The sequence below is a fragment of the Pseudophryne corroboree genome, chromosome 9 (genome assembly GCF_028390025.1).
Source record: "Pseudophryne corroboree isolate aPseCor3 chromosome 9, aPseCor3.hap2, whole genome shotgun sequence".
NCBI lineage: Eukaryota > Metazoa > Chordata > Amphibia > Anura > Myobatrachidae > Pseudophryne > Pseudophryne corroboree.
Window position 1 is genome coordinate 153,019,192 of NC_086452.1, and position 20,865 is coordinate 153,040,056.

Here is a 20,865-nt window from a genome sequence, read left to right on the forward strand (position 1 = left end):
GGTTATGGGATCTTTGACCAAGTCTACGTCTGCAGCTTTCCATCGACTTCCTAAAAATAGATCCATCCCAGCACTCCTACAGTCTGATGACTCTATAACTGCAAATTTATCCAAGCTGATTCATTATCACCTTCAACCATTGGTACTCACGAATAAGTCCTATTTAAAAGACACAAGAGATATTTTTAATATATTAAACACCATTAGGTGATTAATTGCGGAGGTTAGTTCGCTGTACACCATTATTTCCCATCTACATGGGAATGAAGCCATAAAAACTTTTCTAGCTACATCTGATATGACGCAAGCCTTACAAGATTTCCTTATTGAGGGGATCATGTTCATTTTAGAGCATAATTATTTCCTCTTCAAATGGGATTTTTTTATTCAGAACACAGGCATGGCCATGGGTCCCCAGTTACGCCAATATATTCATGGGCCTCTGGGAGGAGGAATGCATATGGCAAAATCAACATCTGGGGGTGAACCTGGTATTGTGGTCACGAAATATAGATGATATATTTTTTATTTGGAGAGGAAATAGGGAAAGCTTGGATACCTTTTGTTCTCACCTCAACCCTAACACCCAAAATATTAAACTCACCTTTGGGGCCAGCAACACTTGTTTACATTTTTTAGATATTACCATCTATGTCAAAAAGGGTAGACTTGAAACTAAGACTTAATATATATATATATATATATATATATATGTGTGTATATATATATATATATATATATATATATATATATATATATACATACATATACAGACAGCTGCCATCACAAGAGTTGGATGGACTCCATTCCAGGTGCTCAATTTAAGCATTTAGAGCGAAATTGTACAAAAAATTCAACATCTGAAGAACAGGCACAAATTATGAAACAGTCTTTCATAGCATGTAGATATGATCAAAATAAAGTAGAAGAAAGCCTTTTGAAAGCACAAACCACAGATAGAAAGGATTTATAAAAAAATAAAGAGAAGAAAGGTGTGGATGATAAATTACAATGGGCATTCATCACCAACTTCGATTCACAACATAGGGAAAGAACTGACAAATCTTACAAAGAGATCCTAGGGTTTGGAAATCTGTTACCAGAAAAACCGGTACATATTTACAGGAAGGCCAAAATTATAAAAAATCAGTTTGTTAGGAGTACTTATTCAGGGAGAAATGAATGATCTAGCTACAATAGGTCAAAAGCATTCTTCAGATATGGTTCCTGTATTGGCTGTAGAAGTATCAATGGTTTAACCACTTCTAAATTAGTGATGAGCGGATTCGGTTTTACTCGGTTCTCAAAACGGCATCTTATTGGCTATCCAAAACACGTGACATCCGTGAGCCAATAAGATGCCGTTTTGAGAACCGAGTAAAACCGAGTATAACCGAATCCGCTCATCACTATTCTAAATATGACAAAGTGAGCATTAATGGGTATGAGCATAGAGTGGAAGAATTCATAACGTGCAATACAACCAATGTAATCTATGCAGTAGAATGCACGTGTAATAAATTCTACATTGGCCATACAACAAGGCCATTAAAAGTACTAATTAGCGAGCATTGTAGAAACATCAAAAAAGGACTTGAAACTCATGCACTATCAAGTCATTTTAAAGAGAAACATTACATGAGGTAAAAAAAAAAATTATGGGCTGAAATTAATTAAAAACACAGAAAGATCAAAAGATATTTTGAGTACTCTTGCAAAGATGGAAATTACCCTTATTTTTAAATATAATACTTTAATACCAATAGGATTAAACAGTGATTTTGAATTGCAGTGGTTTTTATAACATGTGAAAGTTGTTCACGTAGTATTTTAATACATCTGTTTTATTCTGATAAACTTTTATTGTAATTTGTCTCTTCAGAGAGAATAAATCTTATTTTATATTTTTACACATATTTAGTTATATTTATGACTGTAACCAGTATGTCCCTCTTGTTTTTCATCTGTTTTCTCTAAAGTGCATATCACTTTAACCACTTGCCTGGCATGGTCGCATCAGATGCGACCACACCAGGCAGTGTTTTATCAGTCAGATAAATAGCGTTAGCAGCGGCAGAGAAGGTCCCTCTGCCTCCCTGCACTCTCCCCCAGTGCTGCTGTGCTGCCGATCATTGCTGATCACTTAGCAAGGCAGGATCCCCCACCCCCAGCAGCTGCAGACAATAGCAGTCGCTGGGGAAGTATAAACCAGCCACCCCCCCTAAAGCCCCCCCCAGCCCGCCCCCCCCCCCCCCCGTGTACCTGGCAGCTGCCGTGGATCTGAAACCTAAAGTCACGATGGGCGCGATATTCCTGATCGATGTTTCGATGTTTGAGGGGGGGGGGGATATAATTTTTTGAAAATAAAAGCCCCCACAATTTTTTTTTATTTTTTTTTACTAAAATCATTTTGGATAAGGTTAAATTCATGTTCTTAACCTAATTCACTCATTTAAAAAAAAAAAAAAAACAATTTCGGAGTGATTTTTTTGGGGGAAAATCGTCAGTAAAGTGTAGTTTATCAGCTGCTAAAGTTTTCCCTTTCTTCTTTTATATGGATGTATAAAAGATGTATTTTTTAGGTAACCTATGTGGACTGTGGGGAAATTCAGGAGAAACGGATTACCATGACAATACTCAAACAGGAAGTATAAGTGGCGCTGAGATGGTCCCACGATGTACATATATAGTGGAACTGATATTGGAGGTCCAAATTCAGGATGAACATCGCGGGATGTGCAGTGACAACTTCCGGTAAACACAGCGAAAGCGTGCCGGATGCCATATTGGGAAAGGACCGGAGATGGTCGATAAATATAATGGGAGTGTGCCGGACGCCATATTGGGAAAGGACACGAGACGGCCGGGGAATACAACGGAAGTGAGCCGTCGCCATCTTGGGAAAGGATGGTAGATGATATACGGCCGGGACTGTGGCTACTACATATGGACCTTGGTTTATTATAAGGACAGTTTTTCCCTTACACAGAGGGAAGGGCTGAAATGTTAATTGGTCACATCTGAAACACATTCTGCTATTATAGAGGGAATGTATTGCACACTGCACAGACTACCCCATAAACCTTGACAAAGATCCCTAGAGGATTGAAACATGTAGGTGGGGGAGCCTGTGCTATGTAAGGGTTGCTATCTGGCAATGAGAGGACTCTGGGATTGACAAAACAGGCCCCCATGTCTTTACCATCATTATCCCTGTGCGATCTCCAACCCGGGTATGCGCCCCTGTTTTTATTTTAAGGAAAGTTTTTAATGGGTGTTTGTTAAAATAAAAGGTTTTTTTGCTGCTATAAAACCTGCTTCCATCGTTTCACCATGAACTTGGAGGAATTAAATTGAGTAGTGACTATGGAAAACGGTATTAAGGAAGTTTAAAGACCCACCTACCCTGCAAATCATAAAAGGTTTTGTATGTGAGTGTTTTGCTGAATGGGGCATCCCCTGAATCTTTTATCTATGGTGTGAATATGAGATAAATATTTCTGAGTGCCTATATACAAGTATCACATCTGTGAGTTGTCTATTGAAGAGGGAATCCCCTGAAACTATTTCTCTACAGCCGGCATGTCCAAAATCCGGCCCGGGGGCCAATTGTGGCCCGTGCTCACATTTCCCCCAGCCCGCAGCCTCTGTGCAGCCCACAGGCACACTGCCTTTGTAGACCGCTGCACCCTGCCGCACTAACAGCTATCTTCCCCTCCTCTACGTGTAGACTATAGGCTGGTCTGCTGATGATCTGGTGAGATAGGAGGGCTGGGGTTGCCTCTCCCGCCGAGACAAACCCAGCCCTCCTGTGTGTATGAATCTATAAAAGGAGACACCAGGGAGGATCATCACGGTGGCCATCTTTACTGCAGCTACACAGCAGTGTGCGGTGATCAGCGGTCTCAATAGGTTCAGTGCTTCACCCCCTCATAGGTGTTCTGAGCTAAAAGCATTTTCACTTGTAAATAGTTCTCCAATGTGTATCTGGCAGCACTGTGGGGGCATTTGTGTTTCTGGCAGCACTGCTGGGGGCATATAATGTGTATCTGGCAGCACTGTGGGGCATATAATGTGCATCTGGCAGCACTGCTGGGGGCATATCATGTGTATCTGGAAGCACTGTGGGGGCATATGTGTATCTGGCAGCACTGCTGGGGGCATATGTGTATCTGGAAGCACTGTGGGGGCATATAATGTGTATCTGGCAGCACTGCTGGGGGCATATAATGTGTATCTGGCAGCACTGTGGAGGCATATAATGTGTATCTGGCAGCACTGCTGGGGGCATGTAATGTGTATCTGGCAGCACTGTGGGGGCATTTGTGTATCTGGCAGCACTGCTGGGGGCATATAATGTGTATCTGGCAGCACTGTGTGGGCATATAATGTGTATCTGGCAGCACTGCTGGGGCATATAGTGTGTATCTGGCAGCACTGTGGGGGCACTTGTGTATTTGGCAGCACTGCTGGGGGCATATAATGTGTATCTGACAGCATTGTGGGGGCATTTGTGTATCTGGCAGCACTGCTGGGGGCATATAATGTGTATCTGGCACTGGGGGCATTTATGTATCTGGCAGCACTGGGGGCATTTGTGTATCTGGCAGCACTGCTGGTGGCATTTGTGTATCTGGCAGCACTGGGGGCATTTGTGTATCTGGCAGCACTGCTGGTGGCATTTGTGTATCTGGCAGCACTGCTGGGGGCATATAATGTGTATCTGGCAGCACTGTGTGGGCATATAATGTGTATCTGGCAGCACTGCTGGGGCATATAGTGTGTATCTGGCAGCACTGTGGGGGCACTTGTGTATTTGGCAGCACTGCTGGGGGCATATAATGTGTATCTGACAGCATTGTGGGGGCATTTGTGTATCTGGCAGCACTGCTGGGGGCATATAATGTGTATCTGGCACTGGGGGCATTTATGTATCTGGCAGCACTGCTGGTGGCATTTTTGTATCTGCAGCACTGCTGGGGGCATTTGTGTATCTGGTCGGCCCCCACACATTTTCACCTCACCAAATCTGGCCCTCTTTGCAAAAGTTTGGACACCCCTGCTCTACAGTGAAAGTATATTTTCTGATGTAAGGTGGAGATAAGTTGAATACACCGTTCACCCATGTGAGTGGTTTGATTTAGGGGATAACCCCAACACATTGTAAATCACTAACAGTGGTGTTGTGCATGAAAATTGTCATTAAAGTGTGCAACTTACCCATACAATATTACACAAGGATCTTTGGTTTCTCTGTGTTTTCTTTTATGTTGTACATCAATCAAAGTGACATCTAAGAACCATCTTAAACCAGGGGAGTACAATACCTTTGTTTATTTACATCTGACTTATGTGTATTTTTGTTTCTGTATCTTAAGTGCCCATATGAATCTGAAATATTTTGTTCTTTAAAACTAGTCTTTGGGTTCTTTGGTGTGACCTCACATCTCTTGATTTAGTTAGGGCAGCTTAATTTATGCGCACTTAAATGGTACCATTCTAGTTTCCATAGTCTGATGACTTCGATGCAGTAATCCTGTCTCAGCATGCGGAAGAGGAAGGTGGGGTGTCAGATAATGAGGATACATCCCCATAGGACTTTAAGACTGGTGCTCAGCATACTGAATCTCTCATTCCGGTGGTCCATCAGGTATTAAAGTTTCCTGACACGGAAATGCTGGACTATGGACACTTTTTTGTTCGGTAAGCGTCAACGGTTCTCTGCGGGTTTCTGTTCTCCCACATCTAGATAACGGCTTGCAAGCACCCGGATAAGCGTTTTCTAATATAAACGCTATCTGTCCCTTTATCCTACAGTCTATGGCGGAAAGGTGAGAAACTACTCCTCCTGTGGATTCTTTTACCTCCAGGCTGTCAAAGAAATCCACGTTGCCAGTTCCAGGAGCTATGTCTCTCAAGGATCCGTTGGGCGTACATTGGAGACTACTCTTAAGTCTCTATATACTGCGTGGGCATTTGACTCAGACAAGGCCTTTGCAGATCTTCAGTCAACAAGGCGGAAGCAGTCTGGGCTGGCGAGATGGTAAAAAGGCTGGAATTGCGAGTTCCTCAGATAGATCTCGTTATCTGGGCTGAACATATTAAGGAGTCGCCAAACTACTTGGGAGATGCTTCTCTGGATATTAGACAGATCAGTCCCCAGATTTCAGCATCAGCGATAGCAACCCACAGGGCTCTCTAGCTTTGATTTTGGCAGACGAACGCAGAGTCCAAATAGATGGTGGAGGCCTTACCGTGTACCATTGTCATACTCTTTAGTCCGGAATCGGACAGGTGGGTTTCTGAATTCCACATTTTTACCATCAGCTCCACCTCCTCTCAAGAAGACTTATATGGGACTCTCCTTTTGCGGCCCGTAGTCCTTTTGGTGATGCATCAGAGGTGCTGCCTCTCAGGCTACAAGAGGTAGGGGCTAGGTTGTCAGCAGACTGTTGCTCGTCACTTAGGACGCTAAGCCCATTCAGAAACCTGGTGCCTTGACGGGCTCCTTTCCCACCTTGGATGCCTCAGGGTGGGGGCTCACCTTCGGGACTTTCAGGATACTTGGTTCCAGGCATCCTCAGATGTGTGGATTCACAACATATTGTCTCACGGATACTTGATTTTACAGTTTTCCTCCACAGCAATTTCTCACAGAAGATCGGAAGGTCACCCTTCATGGAGCAATAGAGTGCTTAGTGGACTCTGCGATTCTGCTTCCTCTCCCGGTGCATCCATGGGCACTACTCCTATTTCTGGTTCTGAAACCAAACGGTTCTCTCCGATCCATTTTGAACCTGAAGCCGTTAAACAAGTATTTGCCATTTTACCAGTTCAAGGTGGAGTCGCTTCACTGTTATTGCAGGCCTGAAACCAGAGGAAATTCTGGTGACGTGAGACATCAAGGATCCCTATCTACACATTCTGATCTGTGAGCTTCATTAGGCATTCCTGCGGTTGCCATTCTCTAGGACCATTTACCAGTTTCAGACCCTGATTTTCGGTTTATCCTCAACACCCCGAGTATTCACGAAGGTGATGTCTGTGAGGGTCTCCAAGTTTCATATGGAGACCCTTCGCTCTATTGTCCTGGCTTTAGAACCAGGAGACTATATGGTATCCCTGGATATACAGCATGCTTACCTACATATCCTTATTGCCATGTCACATCAGCAATACCTGCGGTTTGCTATTGGCAATCTTCATTACCAATTCCGGGCCTTACCGTTTGGTCTGACCACGGCTCCGCAAATTTTCACCAAGGTCATGACAATTATGATGGCTTCACTCCGCCGTCGGGGCATCCGGATCCTGCCATATCTGAATGACCATACCTGAACGATCCTGGCCAATTCCCCAGAAGTTCTCCTCCGTCATTTGGATCTGATGGTCCAGTTTCTGCAAGCCCACGGGTGGCTCATCAACTGGAAGAAATCATCCCTGATCCCTTCCCAGAGCATGGTGCATCGGGTAACCATAGTCCCATACCTAGACGACCTTTTCTGAGAAAGGCGCCGTCAGAACGGATTCTACAGGACCATGCATTGTTGAAGTACTAGAATTTTGTACAATACGGTTAGATCGTCAACTTCAAAATGTCTAGCCTCCTCCTGTTACAGCATATCTGGTTCCTGGGAATGATTCTGGATACGGGATTACAGAAGGTCTTTCTTCTGAACGGTAAGGCCTTGAACATCCAAATGATTGTACAGATGGTGGCAGCGTTCGAGGCTCTGCAATTTGGTCACTTCCATTTTCATTCTTTTCAGCTGGATCACCTGTCTCAATGGTCGGGGTCTCATCTGAAATTCCACTGAAAGGTCCGCTTACCTCCATGGACCAGAGTATCTCTGCTCTAGTGGCTCCAAATCAGCAACTTCACTGCGGGTAGACAGTTCAGCATGTGGGATTGGAAACTTCTGACAACCGATGCCAGCCTAAAGGGCTCAATGTATTGTTACAAACGGCCACCTTCTCCAGGCTCACATGGTGTGAGTTCAGTCCGACAATGTGACGGAGGTCGTCTATATCAATTGTCAAGGTGGAATGCGAGGTTGCATGGCCCTGCAAAAAGTTGCCTGGATTCTCCATTGGGCAGAAGGTCATCTAGAGATCCTGTCAGCTGTGTTCATATTAAGAGTGGACAACTGGGAAGCCAGTTACCTCAGTTGCCAGGACCTTCATCAGGGAGAATGGGCTCTTCATCCAGAGGTCTTTTGAGCTCTCACTATGAAATTGGGATGCATGCAGGTCATGACCTCCCAGTTGAATTATCAGTTGCCCTGCTATGTGTCCAGGACAAGGGACCTGGTGGCAGTGTACACTCTCACTATCCCCTGGCCCGACAACCTAGTCTATCTGTTTCCATCCATTCCTCTTCTTCCCTGTCTACTCATGCTCATCAATCGCGAGGCAGCCTTAGTCATCCATGGCTCCGGATTGGGCTTGGTAGGCTTGGTCCTCGGAACTTCGCATGCTTCTCGCAGATGATCCATGGCTGCTGACTCTTTGAGTGGAGCTCTTGCAGCAAGGAACCATTCGTCCACCCCAACTTAGCGCAGCTGCATTAACAGGGTGGCTATTGAGGTCGACATTCTGAGGCATAGGGGTGTTCTGGAGTTGGTTATTCCCACCATGCTCCGGGCCAGCCCACCATGCTCCGGGCCAGGAAGCCTAGCACAACTGCTCACTACATTGCATTTGGTGGTTTTATGTGTCCTGGTGTGAGGGAAATGTATTCCAGACTTCATGCTTCCACCTGGCACACCTGTTGTTTTTCCTTCAGACAAGGCTGGAGGCAGGGTTGTGTTTGGTTTTGCTTAAGGTACAGGTGTCCACTTTGTCTTTTTTTCTTTCAACGTGATTCTTCCGGAGGTTCAGACCTTCCTACAAGGAGTGCTTTGTGTCCAGCTACCCTTTGTTCTGTCCAATATTCTGTGGGACCTGAACTTGGTGCTCAATTTTCTGCAAGTCCTCTCTCTTCAAACAGTTGGAGAAGGTGTTTTTCAAGCTCCTTTCTTGGAAAACAATCCTTCTGTTGGCTTTGCTCTCGGCTCAGCAAGTCTCTGAATTGAGTGCTTTGTCCGGTGGCTCGCTGTATCTCATTTTGCATTAGGATTGAGCGGAGCTCCACACACAATTCCGCCATTTTACCTAAGGTGGTGTCATCCAGGGCCGTAACTACGTGTGTGCCAGGTGTACCACAGCACAGTCGCCCTGAGGGCGCAACTGCCCACAGTCCCTAAAGACATTGACTCATTACAAGCCGCCTGTGTTAGCCGGATCGAGGAGAGGAGCAGCTCCGGGGGCAGGTGAGAAGGAGGAGGAGGGAGGGGGAGGAGGGAGCCACAGCAGCGCACTGTAATTGGTGGCGGCGCCGCTGCAGCTGTCCCTCTCCGTCCATATAGGCTGGCCACCACTGCTGTGAATGCTGGGATGCACTTCCCTCATCCCAGCATTCACAGCGGCGACGGCCAGCCAATGTGGAAAAAGAGGGACAGATAGCATGCGGATATCAGTGGCGGCTCCCTCCTCCCCGTCCCTCCTCCTCCTTCTCTGCCTGCCTGCCTGCCCGGGATCTGACAGCAGCAGCATTGAGTCGCTTGACTGCCTGAGCCAGTAAGTATCATCTGTCTGTCTGTCTATCTATTCTGTCTGTCTGCCATAATGCGTAATAAGGGGACACTGTCTGCCGTAATGTGTAAAAAGGGGAATCTGTCCGCTGTAATGTGTAAAAGGGGCTCTACCTGGTGTAGTGGCGCTACTGTGCGGCGTAATTTGAATAATGGAGACTACTGTGCACCGTAATATGAATTGGTATTATTTTGTGGCCACACCTCTTCCCCATGAAGAAATGCCCCTATATTTTTTGCGGGTGCCTACGGCGCGCACTGCCCCTATTTTACATAAAGGGGTGGGGGAGCGCCGATGCCGTTTCTTGCACACAGCGCTAAAATGTCTAGTTATGGCACTGGTGTCATCGTTACACATTAACCAGCCTAATATAGTTACTGCTTTGCTAGAGTACTCGGGAGCAACATCTCCATTGGATGTGGTTTGGGCTCTCCGTATTTATGTGGGCCAGATGGCATTGTTGTGCCAATCAGACTCATTGTTCATTCTGTACGATGCGGTAGGCTGGCCAGCTTTTAAGCAGACTCTAGCTCGGAGGATTTGGCTGGTCACCCCTCAATCTTACTTGAGCAATGCTCAACAGCCACCTGCTTCTATTTTGGCACACTTGTGGGTACATCCTGGGGTGCACGTAGTGGTGCTTCCACAATGCAGCTTAGCTGGGCTGCCACTTGATCCTTGGTTCATACTTTATCAAGTTCAACCAGTTTGACACTTTTGCGGCCTCTGCATCTTGTTTGTCCATCTTGTTTTGCAGATTCCTCAAAACTCTGCCTCCCAGACGGAAACTTTGGGACATCCCCAGTGTAAGGAATCGCCAGTGTCCCGTAATGAATGAAAGGAAAAATAGGATTTTGGTACTCACTGATAATTCTGTTTCGCTGATTCCACAGGGGACACTGGACGCCCTCCCAGCGCTGCTTCATCTGCCTGCTTGTTTGTTGCTGTTGTGTTTTCTTGTTGTAGTATGTTTTCCTCTGTGCTTCCAACGTTTCGTCTCCTCCCTGCTTATTCTTAACTGAATGGACTAATGGGGCATAGAGGTAGAGGAGCCTTCAAACTTCTAAATTTATTAAGTGCCAGCTCCCACTAACCACCCGTCTATACCCCTGTGTAAGGAATCTCCAGTGTCCCCTGTGGAATCAGAAAAACAAATTTATCAGTGAGTACCAAAATCCTATTTTTACTACTCTGTTCTGTTGGGGACCCTGCACCATGCACTGGCTTCCTGCTATTCCCCACTTCTTACCACGAATCTGCCATCACCTACAGACTTGTCCATACTAACACAAACACAATTGAACAGGACATGTCCTCCCACAAGTTTATTACATCAATCTCTGTAATACTCTGTGCTGCAGTGATCCTTCCAATGATCCTATTAACTAGAGATTATTCTGCACCTGCCATTTTATCAGCCAAGCAGGAGAGAAAAACAAAAAAAAGGTGCTCCAGATGTAGTCACAATCAACCTGGGTTAACACAGAGTGTAGGTTTTAACCAGGGCCGGTTCTAGACCTTGTGGTGCCCAGGGCGAAAGTTTCCATTGGCGCCAACCCCCCCCCCCCGAAGGTGCGCGTAAAAAAAATAGGAGCATTTTTGTTCAAAGGGAAGGGGTGTGGCCCCTGCAGTTATGCCCCCTGTAGATTTGCCCCCAGTAGATGTGCCCCCAGTAGTTATGCGCACAGTAGATGTGCCCCCAGTAGAGATGCCCCTGTAGTGATGCCCCTGTAGTTATGCCCCCTTAGATGTGCCCCCAGTAGAGATGCCCCCTCTAGATTTGTACCCCTTAGATGTGCCCCCAGTAGAGATGCCCCTGTAGTTATGCCCCCTTAGATGTGCCCCCAGTAGAGATGCCCCTGTAGTTGTGCCCCCTTAGATGTGCCGCCAGTAGAGATGCCCCTGTTATTATGCCCTCTTGTAGCGCGGTTTACAAACACAAACAAAAAAACAATACTCACCAGCCCCGCTCCTGCTTCCCGACCGCTGCTGCCGTTGCTGCTCCGTCTCTAGCCGCTGGGTCCTCTCTATGGGAGAGATGTCTTGACGTCTCTCCCATAGCACTGCACAGACACTAGGGGTCAATTATGATCGTCTGTCTTACAATGGAGCCGGCTGCAGCGGGCGCCCACACTGCCCATGGCGCTTGCTGCAGCCGGAATGTGGGGTGCGGGTGGGCGGCGGGCCACAGCGCCCTGGGCTCCCGCCCTGCTTGCCTTTGCCTAGATCCGCTCCTGGTTTTAACAGCTTCTGCTACAGCATTTTAACCTGGGTAGCAGTACAACAGCTTGTTGTTTCACAGCTACTAGATCTATCTATGTGACTTCCTAGAACAGCGGTGGCCAACCAGTGGCTCTTGAGCCGCATGTGGCTCTTTCTTTATTCAAATGTGGCTCCCCAACACTCAAAATCACATGACCACAATAGATACGGAAACTGCTCCACTCCAGCCAGACACACAGCAGCACTATGGGCATTGAGAATTGAGAGAGTCAGATACTAGAGGTGAGACACCCACTGGCAAACAGAGGACACATAAGGGGCTGCTGCAATGTCACGAGTTGTAGGGGCTGTGGTGACACATGAGGGTGGGCTGGAGTGACACAAGGGGGAGCTGGCTGGAGTGACACATGGGAGAGCTGGCTGTAGTTACAAAATATATTTTATACCAGGGGCATGGTCTAGTAGGCACAAGACCCCATTTTTGCATGCAGATCTTTGGCTTGATGTCAGCTCTTTGACATACCTAACTCGATTTTTTGGCTCATTGTCTCTGACTGGTTGGCCACCCCTGTCCTAGAAGATGGCAGCCTATCAGCATGCCAGTGGGAGAGTATAAGTTACATCTAGCCTACCTGTGACCCTTTCTATTGTGGAGCTACAGCATGTTGCCTAAATTTGTCCTGGGTACATTTAGCTGCTGTGTACAGATTTAGGAAGGAATATGTGTGCACTGAAAGTTACATTACTTACTTTAAAAAAAAAAAAAAGAATTCCTGTTAGTATCTGGGAGCACGATATGTAGATTTCATTATATAGCCATCTGTTTTCTGTGAGTTATAAAATTGACTGACAGCTGTATTTTGCTTTAAAAAAGAAATGAACAAACATCTACGTTCAAATTAGTCATGTTTAATTGTAAAAATAAGTAGTTGTCAGAAGAATATCTGTATATTAAAACTTTTTGAGGACGTGGTTGCTCTTGAACGGTGGGAGAGCTACACCTACTGTATATCCCTCAGGGTTTGATACTGAATCCAAAAGTTGTGTATTTCCACTATTTTGGATCCATCATGAATATTCTGTTTCCTGCTGTTTTCTGCCTAGGTGAGGAGCATGTCACAAACCCTTTCCAGTGGGACTTCCTGGGGAGAAATATATTTGCTATGGCAGTTGAAGGAGTTGTCTACTTTGGTTTTAATCTACTTATTCAAAACCGTTTCTTTCTCAGCACACGGTAAGAGTCAGCACTGTACTAGACAGCAGCCAACATAATGGCTTCTAAACTATAAAATCACATACAGTAGATATTAAAATGCTCAATACTTAGTTAAAAGTGTGTCACTAAAGTACAGGTTGCTTTAATGTAAAACGATGTCGCATGATATGTTGACATTCATTATGTCAACATCCATCATGTAGACAGTGACTAAATATCAACAAGTAAGGCTCCAGTGCAGCTTCCAGGTCCCAGCAGTCATGTGACTTCACTTCTAGGTCAGAGCTGTAATCTTCCTGACTTTAGGTGAGTACAGTGTATGTCCTCACTATCCATGAGCTTAATTCTTAACCCTCCCTCTAGTGCCTAACCCTACCCCCCCCCCCCCCCCCACACACACACAGCCTAAGCCTAACCCTTCCACTCGCTGCTTAAACCTTATGTAATCATTCTGACAATGTAAATGTTGACACACTGCCTGCCTAGACACCATAACTATTCACATTGTCAATATTTTCATTGTCGACGTTTTAACTAAATCCCGTAAATCAGTATTTAGTAACATTACACTCCTATAATGATCCAGGGCTAACAACGTGGAAGTTCATTGTGAATACCATAGGTGAAAGTTGTTGAACTAACAGAAAGGGGTGATCCTCATTGGCATGAATGTTCCTTTATACTAATGCCAGGCATGGCCATGTGCAGAGAGAGTAACATTTGGGTGGGGTGTGTTCAAACTGAAGTCTAGGGCCCTCATTCCGAGTTGTTCGCTCGCTAGCTGCTTTTAGCAGCATTGCACACGCTAAGCCGCCGCCCTCTGGGAGTGTATCTTAGCATAGCAGAATTGCGAACGAAAGATTAGCAGAATTGCGAATAGAAATTTATTAGCAGTTTCTGAGTAGCTCCACACTTACTCCTACATTGCGATCAGTTCAGTCAATTTCGTTCCTGATTTGACGTCACAAACACACCCAGCGTTCACCCAGACACTCCTCCGTTTCTTCAGACACTCCCACATTTTTCCCAGAAACGCCAGCGTTTTTTCGCACACTCCCAGAAAACGGGCAGTTTCCGCCCAGAAACACCCACTTCCTGTCAATCACACTACGATCACCAGAACGATGAAAAAGCTTCGTTAGGCCGTGAGTTAAATACCTAACATTTGTGTAAAATAACTAAGCGCATGCGCTCTGCGAACCTTGCGCATGCGCAGTAAGCGACTAATCGCAGTATAGTGAAAATCGGCAACGAGCGAACAACTCGGAATGACCCCCTAAATTTCAGTGTAAAAATAAAGCAGCCAGTATTTACCCTGCACAGAAACAATATAACCCATCCAAATCTAACTCTCTCTGCACATGTTACATCTGCCTCCCCTCCAGTGCACATGGTTTTGCCCAATTGCTAATTTATTCAGCTTCAGTTGCAGTTTTGCTAACTTATCAAAACTGCAACTGCTAACAATCACATGCTGGGGGTCGCCCAGCATGCATATTGTCGCCAGCGAAGCGATCACATCACAGACCCGGCAAAATCAGGGTAGCCCCCTGCTTGCGTAGCCTGGCTGCGAAGGCAGGTGCACCATGACTACGTTTTTCTTGCACCCGCCCGTCTTTCTGTTGACACCCCCCTGCAATGCCATGTCACCGACCCAGACCACCCCATGAATGCCTCTGCCTTTCATTTAGGGCGAGGCGTTCGCATCACTGCGATGCGATCACATTGCCTGGCCCACACACGTTCAGAATGGGCCCTGCGGTTGCGCACTGAATTAGGCCCATTGTGATATCATGCCAGGTAATGCAGAAGTCATCTGACTGCCTTTGGCTGAAAATTTAAAACTCATCACTACAGGGTTAGACGGGTTGGGTACGGGTGACCAGCGGTCAGGATCCCGGCAGTCGGCATGCCGATGCTGGATTCCCGGCCAACTGGGGGGCAAGCGCAACGAAGCCCCTTTCGGGCTCAGTGGCACGCTGCCCTTGCCACAGGTTCTATTCCCACAAGTCGGTATGCTGACCGCCAGGATCACAACTACATCACGGTTAGACAAACCTTGTCAGACAATTGTAGTGCACCTTTTCCACAATGCTGCCCCTGATAACACTACTCAACAGCCTTTTGTATCGGGCATAATACATATAGCAATCTCCATGTCATTTTGTGCAAAGAACCCAATATACTATCAGAAATATGATATCACGTAAGGTTTTTGTGATATCTAGAAAAAATAAGAATTTACTTACCGATAATTCTATTTCTCATAGTCCGTAGTGGATGCTGGGGACTCCGTCAGGACCATGGGGAATAGCGGGCTCCGCAGGAGACAGGGCACATCTAAAAAAGCTTTTAGGTCACATGGTGCGTACTGGCTCCTCCCCCTATGACCCTCCTCCAAGCCTCAGTTAGGTACTGTGCCCGGACGAGCGTACACAATAAGGAAGGATCTTGAATCCCGGGTAAGACTCATACCAGCCACACCAATCACACCGTACAACTTGTGATCTGAACCCAGTTAACAGTATGATAACAAAACGAAGTAGCCTCTGAAAAGATGGCTCACAACAACAGTAATAACCCGATTTTGTAACAATAACTATGTACAAGCATTGCAGACAATCCGCACTTGGGATGGGCGCCCAGCATCCACTACGGACTATGAGAAATAGAATTATCGGTAAGTAAATTCTTATTTTCTCTAACGTCCTAGTGGATGCTGGGGACTCCGTCAGGACCATGGGGATTATACCAAAGCTCCCAAACGGGCGGGAGAGTGCGGATGACTCTGCAGCACCGAATGAGAAAACTCCAGGTCCTCTGTAGCCAGAGTATCAAATTTGTAAAATTTTACAAACGTGTTCTCCCCTGACCACGTAGCTGCTCGGCAAAGTTGTAATGCCGAGACCCCTCGGGCAGCCGCCCAAGATGAGCCCACCTTCCTTGTGGAGTGGGCCTTTACAGATTTAGGCTGTGGCACGCCTGCCACAGAATGTGCAAGTTGGATTGTGCTACAGATCCAACGTGCAATCGTCTGTTTAGACGCAGGAGCACCCATCTTGTTGGGTGCATACAATGTAAACAACGAGTCAGTTTTTCTGACTCCAGCTGTCCTTGAAATATATATTTTTAATGCTCTGACAACGTCCAGTAACTTGGAGTCCTCCAAGTCGCTAGTAGCCGCAGGCACCACAATAGGCTGGTTTAAGTGAAATGCCGAAACCACCTTAGGGAGAAATTGAGGACGTGTCCTCAATTCTGCCCTGTCCGAATGGAATATCAGATATGGGCTCTTGTATGACAAAGCTGCCAACTCTGAAACTCTCCTGGCAGAAGCCAGGGCCAACAGCATGGTTACCTTCCATGTAAGGTATTTTAATTCTACCGATTTTAACGGCTCAAACCAATGAGATTTGAGAAAATTTAGAACCACGTTCAAATCCCACGGTGCCACTGGAGGCACTATTGGGGGTTGTATATGTAGTACACCTTTGACAAAAGTTTGTACTTCAGGCACTGACGCCAATTCCTTCTGGAAGAAAATTGATAAGGCCGAAATTTGAACTTTAATGGACCCCAATTTTAGGCCCATAGACAATCCTGCTTGCAGGAAATGTAAGAATTGACCCAATTGAAATTCTTCCGTTGGAGCCTTCTTGGCCTCACACCACGCAACATATTTTCGCCAAATGCGGTGATAATGTTGTACAGTTGTGATACCCGGGCAAATAAAGGACAATGTTATTGGGTGAGTAGATGATCTTTTACCTGGTGATTATGTCCGCTTTACACTATCTGTGTACCGGGATACCAACTTAAGATGGAAGTTCGTTCACGATACTTCGGAGATGTAAGGGATATTCGTCTGCACAAGTGGGTTGTTCAGGGAGCAGTCAACTCAACTTCGGTTTATTAAAGGCAGTGGGAAAATCAAACAACTTGAATAATAGTAATACGTTACAGTAAATCATCAAGTACAGATAATAAACAGTTGGTCTTCACACCGTAGATTATGCCAATACTGTCATAGACTGTTTAATTATTCAGGTGTTGCATATCCCATCACCGTCCTTCTCAGCAGTTATGCACGTTTACCTGAATTGGTTATATTGACTTATTATACTATTCAAACCTTAACTCAAATATTCAAGCTGTTACCATCAAAATATGCATGCATAAGAAAAACAGTTTGTTACCAGTTACAATTATCTGATTACCCTTACTGAGTATCCCATGTATTCAGAAGTAAGTATTAGTACAACTTATGTTCTTCCGCCTGTGCACAGGTCTGTAACCCCCTTTAGAGTGTGTCCACATGTGGATATATATGCATATATATATTTAGTCTTTCTTAGACATGTCCCTGTAGTGTAAATAAAGGCCTGTCCTCTCTGTGGCCACACTGAGGGAAAACTGATCCACTGCCTTACCCATTCGCTCTGGGTAGTTCTGTTCAGGCCTCCTTTGCACTGTAATCTGGCTGTCACAGTTCATCTGACGTACAATGTCACTGGTCTGTAAGGCCCGGCAGATAAGCATCGGTGGCACTAGCACTGTGTGTGCTGTCCTTTCTACTAAGACTTAGGTCATTTAATGTAAGAGGAGGCAGTTTGTGCTATTGCTGGCAACAAGTTATGCTGTGCCACAGACAAAGTGGTTCTATACTCCTAGAGTAGTGCCAGCTGCAATGTTTGTAGACAGTGTGTGAGCAGGGAGCCTGTTTACTTGTACAGAATCCTCCCTGAGGATGGAGTTACCTCTCAGTGCTGTCTCTGGCTTCTGTATCCACAGCACTGTCTCTGCATGGATAGGGCATTCTCTGTAGCTGCTACTTCCTCTGTTCTTATATGGGCAGTGAGCTGTTACTGATGAAACCTCACTGATCTCACTCCCTCTCTCTCCAGAGGAGTTCCTTGCTGTTGCTGCTGGGACTTGCACAATGATACTAGTGCTGACAGGATACCCTGGAACTGACACACAGGAACTCAGCCTCTGCAACTCACTCAGGATCCCACTGCTTGTTCTGCTGTCCTCTAGTCTGCTGTCCCAGCTTTACAGCACCCCCCAGTCCTCACACCAATCTCTCCATCACTCCACCCTCCCTCTGGGCTCTCTCTAGGGATTGGCCAATCAGATGAGAGGTGTGGGCTGTGTCCTCCATCACACCATCCACTGTTGCTAGGCTCCAAGAAAAAGGGGGGAAAGGGTAAAGCTGCAGGTTATGTCTGTTTATATGGCAGCCCAGAGTATACAGCTGTCCTTTTTGGCCAAAAGTCTGGGCTACACAGGTTCTCATAGGGTCCTACATGGAGCACCTGGTACAATAAGGCAATGTACATGTCAGTTGAAGGGAGCATGAGTCCTGTAAGTTCTGGGGGATACCACACTCAACCCCGCTTGAATGATGCGTGTCCTCACGCATTCGTCTCTCCACATAGTCATAAAGTCAATTTTTTTTTTCACAACATTGACATTTTACTGACATGAAATACATTAGGTTGCAGGTACTGAAACAATTATGTTTTAAACCTCAATGCATTTAGTAACTGTAGAGCAAACAAGTTTGAAAATCACATTAGTATAATCATTACAGATCAGACATGAGAAGGGTCTATAACTAATGGGCTAGAACCCCTGTGCGCCTCTTCCCTGGCTTTCTCGATGCCTGCTGCAACAGTGAGATAAATTCTTCACCACTCATTGAGGTGTACTCATAGTCAGGACGATGCAACTCTGGAAAGAGCCATTTCACGGCCTCTTTAGCTTCCCCCTGGGTTTTTGCAGGATGGTGAGGTTTAGGGATGAGCATAACTGAATCTGATGCATTGGGTTTAGAGGATTCTAAGTCTTCCTCTGTGGCCTTGTGGGTCACTACTTCTACTTCCCGGTCCTGATCAGTAGCGTTTGAATGAGCCGGATTGAGGTAGGCCATATTGGAATTGGTGTCTTCCATCATCGTAGGTCCACACCGAAACGACCGAACAGTTTCTTGCAGGTTCTGTTGCGTATATCCACTTGGTTTCTCAAGGTTAGCTGTTCTTCCCAATAATGCACTCTGCGATTCGGCATTAGGATCCTGTTGACTGCATACAGATGGCCTCTGGTTTACACTTTCTGTCACGTTTTCTGTGGAATACATTCCATCTCCATGGCATCGGTAGTGACGTGGATGACCTCCACGGTGTGGATGGCACCAATAATGCCTGCGATCTGCTGCATACCTGCTGCCCTTCACTGGAGCACCACCTGGACCCGTGACGTTGATTGCTCGTAGACCTTTCTCTCCCCTGATTATGTCAAATTCCACCATCTCTCCCTCTCCCAGGCTGCGATAGTATTTTCTGGGGTTGTTCCTCTGTATGGCCGTATAATGAATGAATGTATCTTGCTTGGTGTCATCACGATTGATGAATCCATACCCACGTCGCACATGAAACCAGATGACCTTTCCTGAAATTTTCCTTGTGTGGACAGGAGTGTCGGTATTTAATATGTCGGTTAACTCATCTGCATTTATATGGCATTGCCTGCCATAGTGTGGCCATCCTTCTTCAGAGGTTGGTTTTAACCTTATTGTGTCCCCCGAGGCTCGGTCTCCGTCCTCGGGGCATTGGAGTTTAAATGTTCGATCTGGTCGCAGTTCCTCTCAATATGCCCTATTGCCTGGCATCGATGACAAACGGGACGACCCTGGCTGTCGAACTTGTCTGAAGGCCGCCGCCCGTACTCTTGAGGTGGTTCCCAGCGTCTTCTGGCCGACCTCTGTCGCTCGGACCTCCATCTAGGTTCTCCAGAATTGGGTGTCGGTGGTCTCGCTAGGAGTCGCATTTCTCTCTGGATCTCTGCCATCCCCACCGTTAACTCTTCCATCTGCTTGCGTAGGGTTTGTATCTGATCTCCTGAGGGGTGCTGACTACTCTGCACCACTGGATCTCTGACTCGTTTCGGTCTTTCGGGACTGGAAGCAGTAGCTCCCATCAGCTCTGAGGATTCTCTGAAGTCCACCAGCTCTGGGTACTCTTCTTCTCTTCCCGATTGGTTGCCAGTTATTGTGATGGCGGCTTCCTTGAAGTCTAGGAAGGTTTTCCCCGGCATTTGCATTTTGAGTAGTCGTAGTTGGGTTTTGACACTCTCCCTTGAGGCTCCTTCAATAAACTGAATCGTTAGCGCTTCGTCTGCATTTCTGACTTCATCTTTGTCAACTGCTTGGATCGCTCTTAGTGTTTCTTGTAAACTCAGGGCGTAGTCTCGGAGGGTCTCGCCCGGTTGCTGTTTGCGCGCATACAGCTTCATTTTTAACTCGGGGAGGGTTTTTGTCTCAAAAGTAGTGGACAATCTCTTTAAGATCTGGTCTACCTCTTTCTTGTTTTCAGTGGGCCAGGATATGACTTCTCTTAGAGCTGACCCTGTGAGTTGACCTACCAGAATCTCGACTTTCTGCTGTTCGTTCAAGGTATACAACCGGAACATAGATTTGAGTTTATTTTTGAATTCTGTAAACGTGGTACACTGTGGCTTGTTGGCATCTCTGCTATAGGTTGGAAGCCACGGCGCCCCAAAGTAGTAGGGTAAGGTTATTGGAGCATTCGGTGTCGTTGCCGGGGTTGCCTGTTGTTCTTGTTCCTGGTTCTGTACTACCGGTGGTGCTCCTCCTCCTGCAGCCTGTTGTTGTTCCATCTTTCAATTAGTGAGTTTTCTCCTGATTGCACTCGGATCCTGTTCGTTGACGCCAAATGTGATACCCGGGCAAATAAAGGACAATGTTATTGGGTGAGTAGATGATCTTTTACCTG

At 46.1% G+C, this 20,865-nt stretch overlaps 1 protein-coding gene across 1 annotated transcript in view; it reads left to right on the forward strand.

The window, feature by feature from the left end:
* The window catches only part of ABCA4 (ATP binding cassette subfamily A member 4), a 502,596-nt gene that overhangs the window by 380,149 nt on the left and 101,582 nt on the right, over positions 1-20,865 (forward strand). The window contains exon 41 of the mRNA XM_063941498.1: positions 12,961-13,090. Coding sequence (XP_063797568.1) covers positions 12,961-13,090 — 130 coding nt within the window. The remainder of the gene's footprint in view (positions 1-12,960; positions 13,091-20,865) is intronic.